This window comes from Alosa alosa, chromosome 7, assembly GCF_017589495.1.
Source record: "Alosa alosa isolate M-15738 ecotype Scorff River chromosome 7, AALO_Geno_1.1, whole genome shotgun sequence".
Taxonomy (NCBI): Eukaryota; Metazoa; Chordata; class Actinopteri; order Clupeiformes; family Clupeidae; genus Alosa; species Alosa alosa.
In genome coordinates this window covers 16796744-16809174 of record NC_063195.1, presented here as the reverse complement: position 1 = coordinate 16809174, position 12431 = coordinate 16796744, and the positions used below count along the sequence as shown (strand labels likewise).

General features: G+C 42.7%; 1 protein-coding gene across 1 annotated transcript in view; it reads left to right on the top strand.

Annotated features, from left to right (window-relative positions):
• Positions 1–12431, top strand: part of LOC125298651 (microfibril-associated glycoprotein 4-like) — a 33259-nt gene that overhangs the window by 1438 nt on the left and 19390 nt on the right. The window contains exons 3-4 of the mRNA XM_048249491.1: positions 200–412; positions 9209–9305. Coding sequence (XP_048105448.1) covers positions 200–412; positions 9209–9305 — 310 coding nt within the window. The remainder of the gene's footprint in view (positions 1–199; positions 413–9208; positions 9306–12431) is intronic.

Below are 12431 nucleotides of genomic sequence, written 5' to 3'. Positions count from 1 at the left end.
AAAATACTTTCACAGCAAAAAAATATATATGCGATTAATTTAGATTAATTAATCACAGAGTATGTAATTAATTCGATTACATTTTTTAATCCATTGACAGCCTAATATATCTATCTATCTATCTATCTATCTATATATATATATATATCATTGTATTATTGTGAAAAGCCAAACTTTTTTCCTTCCTTTCTCTGTGCAGATTCAGCATGTTATTCTTCTCCTGCTGCCCTTGCTGGGCCAGTGTGATCTCCATTATCCCATGAACTGTGCAGAGCTGCATGCTAGTGGGGTGGTCAGTGGGGTTTACACCATCTATCCTGATGGTGTTAACTCTGCTGTTGGAGTTTACTGTGACATGGGCTGTCACAACAGCGAGGAGAGTGCTGTCACAACAGATGAGGGAGGATGGACTGTGAGTTTATATTTATTTGTTTGTTTGTCTATTTATTTATTCAAATTTGAGTCTCATCCATATGTTGGCAGGTATAAAGTCCATTTCCCCCTTCATTGGTATTAAAAAAAAAATCTATCCACTAGCGTGTCGTGCCTAACAACGCCCCTTAGCTGTTGTAGAATCAGCGTAACCTACGGCCTCTCGGGGCTTATTGCTTAATTGACCCATCATAGCGGATTGGTTAAGCTCAAATTGTCATAACAATTGATCATTTGATAGTATTTCAGTGAAGGCTATTGCCGAAGCCTCAGCCCATATACTGTATGAAACCCTCCTTGTGTGGCGAACGCAGGTAACAAGCAAGTTTGCCTGTGCAATGTCACTGACCAATCAGCAATCAGTCCTATTGTCTCTATGCCAGCTTTTGCTACCTGGAAGAATTTATATTATTATTGTAACGTCATGGTAAATTCTCGTATATGAATTCCATTTCTTGTAACTGGCACTTCCACATTCCACAGTGGGGAGAAATTCCACAGAAGGGAGAATGAGGAAATAAATTAAATTTCCTCATTAGCAGCTTGAGGTTGAGGTTATGCACATCAAGTTTGTCACATAGGAACTTCAAAATACAGTTTTATGATTATCTTGTTCATTTATGCACTGGACTTGAATTAGGAACCTCAGGCAAAGATATTGTAACAAACTGCAAAGTTGTCTCAGAATGGTTTTATTGGTTACGCACCAAAACACACGAACGTCCTTACACAGGCAACACAAAGGAGGTCAATTAAACAAGCACGATACACAAACAGGGTAGTCACATACAATACACGGGGTAAACACATGAGGTACAACATAAAGAAAGACTATACCAGCTAACACATACATGACAAGGTAAACGCAATTACTCATACTAAAACCAACATCAACATTACACACACACACATACACTGCACAGCATTATGGGAGTTCAGTCATGAACCAGCTAGGCTCAGTTCACTACACAGCCCCCCGAGACTTAGTCTATGTCCCTTTGACTTAAGTCTTACCCTACGTCAGTCCATGAGCCTGGCTGGGGCGGCGGCTGGCGTTAATGAAGCCCGCTGTCGCTAGCGGTGACTTCGAGGGGCGGCTGCACGGTGACGGTGTTAGAGCCACAGCTCCATTGTCACCAAGCTCCACAGAATCATTGTCCAAGTCTCCCACGACTCTCAGCTGAGGCCAGGGGGTCGATCACGGGGCCAGTCGATCCGCGGTGGAGAGCCACAACTCTCCGGCGCTTAATCAGTCTCCGCGATAGACCACGTCAGACAGCTTCTCTAAGACATCGCCACGGCCCGACCCACTGGCTAGTGAGTTTCGGGAAATGCCTTTCTTTCTCTCGGGCAGTACACCCAAACTTTATGGCCCGTTTGGAACTCCTGGCGCGACAGTGCATATCGTGCTTCGCTTTTGGCGTATTCCAGCTTCACTCATAGCCTGCGGGCCAACTTCGTGTACTCCTTCAGTCTCGGCGTAGCTGCTTGTAGTATTCCAGCCCTGGCTTACCTCCAATCTCCGCTTCCAGAGGCGAACCGAACACCAAGTTCACGGCGTCGTAGCTCTCGCCCGAACATCAGAGCTGCCGGTGTGCATTTAAGTTGACTGTTGCACCGCTGTGCGATATGCCCAGAGCACCAGGGGCAAGTGTAAGTCCCAGTCCTTTTATTCGGCGGTCGGCCAATATGGCCAGCTGCACTGCTAGCGTCCGATTAAACCGTTCCACTAGCCCGTTGCTTTGTGGATGCAGAGGTGTCGTTCTGTTTTCCGGATGCCCATGCGCTGGCAAACCTCAGCAAACACCTCCGCCTCGAAATTCGCCCTTGAGTAAGCTGTGGAGCTCTTCGGTTGCTCGAACCGGCCAGAACATCTCAGTGACCAGTCTGTCGCTGTCGTCTGGGCGCTCTGATCTGGCACTGCATACGCCTCCGGCCTATTAGTGAAATAGTCCATAGCTACGAGCACGTAGCGATTTCCCTGCTCTGTGACTGGCAGTGGGCCCATGATATCGATGGACAGAAAAAATAAGAAACCAATGTGCTTATGTCGCGATTTCCGATAGGCCCAGGCCTAGAGAAAAGACAACTATGGTAACCTAACAATTAGGATTTGCTTTGCCTACACTGCTGTTTGTTTGTCCCAAACTTTGAGACGATCCATACTCGCATTAACTGAATCTTATCAACCCGAACTGCGATGTTCCAAACAGAGTGACCTACAGAGTGAGCTACAGTGCGCCTAGGCCTACTGTTAAACACCTGAAAAATATTAAGCTGCTGTTTTCTTTTCATGACGAGCACTAGGCCTACGCTTAAATGATATATGACTGAATGGAGCGTTCGTTTTTTAAAGCCAGAACTGCTTATCACGTCGTGTGACAAAGTTTACACCAATCATCATCTTCTAATGTATCCTTATGTTGAGATGTCCATAGTCTTTGCCCTAGGCTATCATTTGTGCGCGAAGCATGTTTTAATTAAGACAATACACAAGCTATTTTTTATTGTTGTAATATTGAATGATTTCAGGAATAAATTATGCGCACAGTCGCGTGCAGGATTCTGACTGGCGCCACTGACCAAGGCCACAGTAGCCTGTGAACCTCTGATTTTCAAAGGGGAATCACGGCCGACAAAGGGGCAACTCTTCTCTTCAATTTCCCTTCAAATTACTTTTTTTTCGTCTAAAGACATCTATGGCAAGAATCTAACATTCTAACAGCAACAGCAAAGCAAATGCAAGCTAACTAAAAAGTGCAGTCGGTTCTCCGCCATGTTTTTTTGAAATCACACACCTGCTGTATCTGAAGCCCCACGCCGCGCATAATAAGGCCCTCGACTATCACTCTACCGTCCCCTGTTGCACGTCACAATTTTATTTACTATAGCTGATCCTGGCTCCTAAAATGCCATCATGTGAACAGATCAGCAGGCTGGTAAATTTTCATCACCGGCTTTCAGACACAAAAAACGCGGCAAAAGGCGTCTCCTCTTCCCTAAATTTAGCGGGATCTCTGTGAAAAGGCCTTAAACCCTGTGTCGTCATCTCTACACCATTGGTTTCGCATGTCACACTATGGCCCTGTCAACCGTTTCATTCACACAAACATCTCGACTCAAGCTTATTACTTGGCGCGAAGCTCTGGAAGAACTGTGCCCAGAGTACACAACTGTTTCACCAGCACATTTAAATGACTTGACTAAAACCGTGCATAACTGGAGGTACACCTGTTATCTGGGCAGTCTGTATGTCCTCATTTTGCAATCGAGGGCGATATGAGTCTGTTGCATAGATGTCTGAGTCCGCGCATAATGTTTGAAAACCACTGGCTCGTAATCACAATAATTTAACACCGACAGTTGGATACTTCATCATGTTCCCATGCCTACATTTTGGTGAGTAGCATAGAGATCGTTAAAACAATAAAGTATGGCTCTCCGTTTGGGACATGAAAACTTATATTTTTAATAGACTACCGTGGAGATGCTGACTTGCAAAGGCCTCGGGATAACATGTTATCTCCACTATCATCAGTCAATGCCTCCTTGATCAAAGTGGGGAATGAAAGAAAAAGTTTGAGAACCACTGGCTTAGCAAGTTACCTGCAGTCCAGAACACACAGAATATTGCAACAGAAAGTTGCCTTTATAATCAACTACTATTTGTTCCAACAGCATTCAAACAAAGCCTTTATAAAAGTGAAAAAATATATATTCCATAAAGTAAAATAAAATACTGTTACTGTAGTAACTGTATCCCAAGCTTCAGCTCCCCCGTCTGTGACAGGCAGATCGACCCTAAATTCTCAGCTTGTTTATACCCCATACTGAGCAGCGTAAGACCGCTAGGCCCCATCACTGTGAGGTCGCGGTAGCCTAGCCTACTCTCTGGGATTTAAGTCAAGCAATATAACCATACAAATGTTTCAAAATGAGTAATTTCGGCTTTGTCTGAACTGGCCATTGTAGGCTACGTAAAAAATAAACAAGTACACATAGTCCCTATATAGCCTAGTAGCCTAATGAAACATACTGGATTGATGTAGTATCTTTGTAACATTATTAAATCAATCTGTTACTATGCCTGTGCCTACGTTTGCAAAAGAGAACATTTTAATTTGATTCACAATAATGTTACATTTTATTTACATGTTGACAATGAGTAGCCTAGTTTTGGTTGTTGTTGGTGGCGTTATTGCATGTTAGTTATGCCTACAATGCAAAATTGCTTCCTCCACGATTGGAAGCTCCTAGCATATAGGATTTCAAAACAGGCGAAATGCCACAAAACCGGTTTGTGAATAGGTCTGTGTGTTAGGAGTCCTCTTGACTTCTTTTAAGCTGTCACAGCTGGTGGGAAGGTGTGATTTGTTGGGGCCCCCCTGCCCCCCAGTCAACGTGAATCGGGTGGTCAGTTAATAGGCTATGCCGAAATAGTTTTCAACATTTTGAATATTAGTGTCGGGTGAATTAGGAAATGTTCTCAAAGTAGCCCTTATGGCTGAAAGCTGCTTGGGATCCCCCTGTCAAGCAATATAACCATACAAAAGCAGCACTCATTGTTTCAAAAGGAGTAAATTCGGCTTTGTCAGAACTGAGCTGTGGGCGACCGCGACGCGGCATGCCAATTGAAAATAAATTAGCATAGCGCAACACAGACCCGCTTCTCTCGCGTCAGTCACTGACATGAACGAAACACAGAACCCGCTTCTCTCACGCCAGTCACTGACAGTAGCCTAAAATAAATGCATGGGGAAAAACACGTCCCCATGACAAAGACATCGTAAAACACTGAAAGTTAATATTTTGTCACTATAACATACATCTGTCCTTTGTCAAATGTGTTATGTTCCAAGTAGCCTATAGTGCGTAATTCTGCTTCATAAAGTTGAACAAATACATTTGCTTATTTCACAGAAAAATATAAAAATAGCCAGTTAGGGGCTACAGCGCAGAGTTGGTAAATTATGGTAGGCCAACTTGGAGTGAACATACAAACAGGGGAACTTCTCTAGTACTTCTCTAGTAGCTGAGTAGCCTCAGGTGCACACGTAGACATAAGGCCGAACATGCAAGCGCCAATGAATCATGCTCTCACGACAATCACGCCGTTGAACTTAAATAGGTTAACATCACACTAAGTTCGCCTTCAAGCAAGGAAAACGATGATTTGAAGACATTTGTTTCGTTGGACGGGCAAGGGGTAGCAAAAGGGCAACACAGAGACAGGCCCGATGGCAGGGCTGTTATGAGAGTATTAAAATATGGGATATTCTACGGGAAAACATTAAAACGGCAAGACACGGGGGGAAGTTAAAATGAGAAACACGGAAAAAGTTGGCATGCATTGTTTCGGTCCCCGTGCACAGGGATTATTTGTCATATTATTAATCACATATGATTATTTGTGAAATTGTGCAAACAGGCGCAACACATTTGAAAAGGAAGGACTGGTAGCATGCAAGCTCACGGGAAAGATTGATTTAAGAATGTTATCACAGAAAGCAGCGCGGGCGGAAGACAGCGACAATTGGCAGGGGAGGGTCATGTCTTTTTTAACAATTCTGTCGGAGGGTCATTGAACAATTTCTAGCAGGCAAGGGAGGGTCATGCAACTTTTGACTGAAGCACTCAAAATTCCTCCGGTGGCCCCTTCAATAAATAACGAACAGTCCCTAGATTGCTGCTGGGCTATATGTCTTGGTTCATGTCTGTTAACAACTGGTCAAACGCGTAGCCTATCTCGCGGTTGCATCCATTACAAACAAACATGCAATGTGAACGTCTGAGATTGGGAAGAACACTAAATGCTCTACTGAATAAGCACAAAGTCAAACCTTTAAATTAAAAACACTCTTTAATAATCAAAAAAATAAACCGCTAATGAAGTAAACTTGTGACCATCAAAAATCGTTTATCAATAAAATATTATTATTATAATAAAATATTTCTTTATTAGGGCAGGGCAGGCATATTTCTGGCTATTAAATTATTTCTAAACCAGTCTGCTAAAGTCTGTAGTGAAGTCTGTGTAGGGTTTTCAGGGCTCCATTTCTTTTTACGAGACACCCTGCTCACTTGAGCCATCTACCGGTTGTTTGGGTTGTTGCAGCGTCTCACTGGGAAAATACAAATTAAAGTCCCGTGATACCGTGTGATCCCACACGCGGACCGCGAGTGAAGCTTGCCAAGTCGAAGCACTGCCCACTGTAGTACTTCTGTTGTCTAGAAGTGAGCATTCTCGTTTCCTGTTAGCTGTCAACAATCATCTGACTACAAGTGTTGTACCAAAACGTGTGCTCAGTCGCGGAAAATCCTGGCCCTCATTATTTTGTGCAGTCACTGCACACGAAGGCTGGTATTTATAGGAAGCACAATTTTTTGTTATATCGACTTGAAGCCAAACACAGCAGTGCTCCTTAGAGCGGCCCATGGTTTTCAGAAACTTAAAAGACTCACGCACATTGTATTTTTTTATGTTTTGGTACAGATGAAGCACTCATCTTCAGGTTGACAGCATAGACAGATTGAAAGGAAATGGGTATGCTGACTTTTAGACAAAACCGAAGTTCTTCACTACAGTAGTGCACAGAGCCTATTACAGTTATTGTATGTGACTTCTAGACAAAAAGGTCTTTACAACATTAGTGCACAGAGTCATTGTAATCAACAGTAAACTAAGATATTCTATTTGTTTCATAACTATTGCAAATATGTGTGAACATATACTGTATGGTTGTCTTTCCAGCATCATAATCTCAAAATAATGTCTCAGAAAAGTGAAAATGTAAGCATGTAGGCATCTCAGTTAGGTCTGCTTGTTTCCAGCAAATTCTATGGTATGTATGGGTAACACTTTACTTGACAGTACTTGACACTGTCATGACACATGAAACCTAACCCTAACCTCTAACCCTAACCCTAACTCTAACCTTAACTTGTTATGACAAAAAACGAATGTCACTTAATAACAGAATCGTTATGTCATAAACGTTTATGAGTTGTTTATGACACGTTCATGACAGTGTCATGTCACTCTTATATCGACACTGTCAAGTAAAGTGTAACTGTTTGTATTGCAGTCCTGCTCACAAAAAATCATGTTATCAATGTGCCAACTAACCAACCATCAGGGGCGGAGCCAGACATTTGATACATTGGGGGCTTAGCCCAGTGTCACACACAGGAGGGCTAGGGGGGTCCGGGGGCATGCCCCCCCCGGCAGAAATATTTTAAAAATAACCCCTTAAATAATGACTTCTAATGAATTCTGTGTAAACTAATGGACACATTGAGATTTTAAAAATGTGAGACGGTATATCTGACTGGCACTTCCAAGTTCCAGTCCTTACGTAGTGATATGAAAGACGTATCAGAAGCACAAAACCCGTTGCCATTGACAGCGGTAATTATATGTTTGCAGCGGTAATTACATGAATATATCTTACCGCTAGAACTTTGGGAAATCCCATTCAAGTCAATGGAGCGTTCTACTAGCATTGTGAAGAGCCGTATAATAAAGGCTAGTATACTATGCTGAGATAACCCTGATGGGATGCTACCTTGTCTCAATACATTTTTACTTTGAACTCAAGCCAAAGCCAAAGTAGCCTTATGGTCAGGTTTAGCACAGCCCCACACATTGTGTACCCACTCATTATAATGTTCAGTGGAACACATGAAGCTAAGTTTAATCCTTGACTCAAAATTCATTTTTCAAAATGATGGGGAATGCCCCCCTTCAGTGCCTCACATAGGGGGACTAATTCAGTTGGGGGGTACATTTTACAAACGCATTTTCCTTATAGGCCTACAGGCGTCAATGAGAGAACACTTACACTTACGTGATTTTGGTTTCGATTTTCTAATTGGAGTAAGTCTTTGTGACAACACGTCATGACACATTTGATGTTTGATCGTTGTTTTGGTATGAAGCATCTTCTACGTAATGAATGTGCACTCTAGAAAGTGAAAGTAGCCTAACCTAGGCCTATATGCGCTTTGTGTCTGAGCTGTCTGTGCACGTCCGCAATTGATTACGTTTCTCAAATGGAGAACACATCAATCCCATGGTATTTTTTGCCCTAAAATGCATGAAACTTGCAAGTTCAAAATCTTGTGGGTAGCCACATTACATCTCCGTTTCATATTTGCCTAGGCTACTAGCCTACAATAAATGAATTGAACGAACTCAACTGACAACAGGTAAATCTACTGATTCGGTCATTGAGACTCTATGAATACAGTACAACAAGCTGTCTGTCTTTCTGAAGTTTATTTTTGTATCCCGGGGTACAGAAGCCTAATTGCCTAATGTCTTGACAATAGTTCTTCTTACCGGCTTGCTGAAAACTGACTGCGCCGCTCTGAACTTTCCTGCCAGGTTTATGACGTAAACCGATACATCTCGGCTCTGGCATTGCCTAAACTGATCGTGTGGGAAATCAGATTGGCTTATCTGTCAGTATTGGGCTTTGAAAATAAGGGATATTTGCTCAGTAATAGTAGATTACATTTTGTAACATTTATAGAGAAACCGAGGGGAAGTTAAATTAGAAATTAGAATCGTTGGAAATTGAAAACACATACAAAAAAAAAGATTCGGGGCTTTTGAAAAAAGATTCGGGGCTTGAGCCCCCGAAGCCACCCCCTCGCTCCGCCAATGCCAACCGTAACAGACAGGTGAGAACACCTGGCAGAGGTTAAAATGTTAGGTTGCTAGGTTGTTAGCTTTCAATTCTTGTCTCTTGCCTGAGATGTCATCTGTTTGCAGGTGTTTCAGAGAAGAATGGATAGTTCAGTGAACTTCTACAGGCCATGGAACCAGTATAAGGAAGGGTTTGGGAATACCTCGGGCGAGTACTGGCTGGGTAAGATCTTAAAGCCTAAGTGTAGCTCATGTCTGCAGTGTTTCATGCAGTGATCATGTATGACTGCATCAAGGAAATACCTTGGCTCAATTTCCCAGAGAGAGAAAGAAAGTGACAAGAGAGAATGTCAGGCAATGCATAGTGATTGGCCTCTCATTGGGCTATTTTGTAGGAGCTACCTAACAGTTGTTTCTGAGGGCAGAGTTTATTTATCACTTTCTTTTATTATGCATATCACTGCTTGCAACAGCGATATGACCACGGAGGAAAGCGAACGTTCAGAAAGTGTACCCGCTATGGCCCCCCAGATATTGACCACTTGGAGTTAGCATTCCATTGACCTCTGTCATTTTAGCAAATAATGTTACATCTGCAGCGTAATTCAACTGGCGTCATAACCTCAGAGCTGACTTTAATAAACACTGTAATAAACTTTTTTCCGAAAAGAATGCTAAAATGATTCTATAAGCATGCGCCGCACAGGAGAGTAGTAACCACATTATCTGGATAAACAACTCGAAGGCAGTCTCAAAGGAAAGTCCACGCATGGGTAAGATATTTAGTTTAGGCCTATTTAACGTCACATGTTTGTCACTCCTTGGGCCTGAGGATGCGCAGAGACCTCTTCAACCCAGGGGTGTGATTCTTCTGGATTAATACGGATTTTCAGACCTGAAAATGAGACCCACGCAATTCCTATAGATGGTATGGTCACTCCGTGTGCACTACGTATATTTTCCTGCTTTTTTTACCTTTGCCGATCACACCTAATTACAGGAAACAGGTTCAAATTGGCTTCACTTTTCTTCACATCTCTATTTAAGTCATATGGGGTTGCTGTGTCCATTTCTTTTACTGTCTACGGATAGGACTGAGGGAAAAAAGAACACGTAAGCTAGCACATTTTCCATGTGTCGCTGACATGACATTTAGACGTTTTATAACTAAAAGGCTTAGGGAGTGCAGACCATTCCAAGGCAAAATGTAGCCAGAGCAGCAGAGAAAACAGAGTGACTCCCATAACATATTTGCAGATTGACACAGTGATCTTGGGCCTGATTAGTAACAACAATGAACAGCTCTACTTGGATCAGGTTGATGAGGTGGCACAGTGGTGTCAATCTAACAGCTTGACACTGAAGGAAAGGAATGGTAGTGGATTACAGAAGGCAGCAGCAGAACTACAGTTACACCCCACTAATGATCAGTGGGCAACCTGTAGAGATAGTCACAAGTTTTAAATACCTTGGTGTCCACATTACTGAAGACCTAACATGGACTGTTAACACTCAATATGTTCTGAAGAAGTCCAGACAACGACTCTACTTACTTCGTCAGCTAAGGAAATTCAAAGTTTCTACATCCATCATGAAGGCCTTCTACACTTCAGCGGTTGAGAGTGTTCTAACTGGTAGCATCATCACCTGGTATGGGAACTCCACAGTTAGAGATTGTAGTACTCTGCAGAGAGTAGTGGCTCAGCTGAACGTTACTATAAGAACTCAACTCCCTGCTCTACAAGATATCTATTCCAGAAGAGTACTCCTAAGAGCCCAAAAGATTCTGAAGGACTCTTCTCATCCTAACAATGGATTATCCCTACCGCTGAAATCAAGAAGACGCCTATGTAGTCACAAAGCCAGAACTGAGAGACTCAGGAGAAGTTTTCATCCCCAGGCCATCCGAACTCTGAACTCACACTATACTGACTTTGCACACATTCACTCCTCAGCACTCTCAAACATTTCCCAACTCTGAACTCACACTATACTGACTTTGTACTCATTCACTCCTCAGCACTCATGACCCCCCCATACACACACACCTACAAGACTTTTAGCACTTTTACATCCCTCACCCTATGCTACAGACCTTTTATTTATTTTTCATCACACGTCAAAACACACACATACACACACACACACGCACACACACATATCTGACTTCAACTTTTGCACATCTCCATAGAACTTTGTATTTATTATTTTTGATTTCTCCTCCATCTACCCATGTCCTTGATTGCCTAGCCTTTCTGCCCCCCCACCCCCATCCCCAACACACACACACAAAAAACACACACACTTACATCATCACTGTCATCACCTCACATACATACAGCACACTGTTTGCTACAGTAAGCCTCCTCTACTTGCTGCACACTGACCCCCCCCCCCCTCCCTACATACACAGCACATTGTCTTCAGGATCTTCTTCAACACACATCCTCTACATACTTACAGCACACTGCCCCCACCTACCCACACACACACTACACACACAGTCACTGCTACACTCCCCTCCCGCCCACACACACATCTTAATCACTCACATACATCATACATACAGTACTCTGCTTGCAATAGTAAGTCCCTTCACCATACTTGCAGTACACTGCCCCCCCTCCCCTACATACACAGCACATTATTTCATCAGGAAGCTTCTCAACACACATCCCCAACATACTTACAGCACACTGTCCCCCCATACACAGCACATTGTCTCATGAGGAAGCTTCTCCAACACACATATTGCACACTGCCCTCTCCCCACATACACAGCACACTATCCCATCTCCCCTGTCATCCCCCCACACCAAGACCCCTGGCAGTTGGGTTAGCCCCTTGTTGGGTTAGCCCACTTTGCACAAATAGTCAAAGTCAAAGTCAAAGTCAGCTTTATTGTCAATTTCTTCACATGTTCCAGACATACAAAGAGATCGAAATTACGTTTCTTCACTATCCCACGGTGAAGACAAGACATATTTTGCCAATTTAGGTCCACAGACAAACATAACATTCAAGTAAACAAAAAAGTAAGTAAATAAGTAAATAAGAGGGCACATATAATAATGAAAAAATAAGAGCAGCAAAATTTGGTTGAAATTGTGCATAGACAGTCAATAAAAAATAGGCTGACACCAGACATAATTTCACTGCATTTCTTACTTCCAGTAACTATATGCATGTGACAATAAACTTCCTTGTATCCTTGTATCCTTGTATAACAAACCGTGGAAAAAAATGGCAGCACTTTTCCATGCCAGTTTTCAGATTATGGGAGTTTTGGAAGTGAAAATGGCCAAATCAGTTACTATATTACACCCCTTGGGATGTCAATTGACCGAGT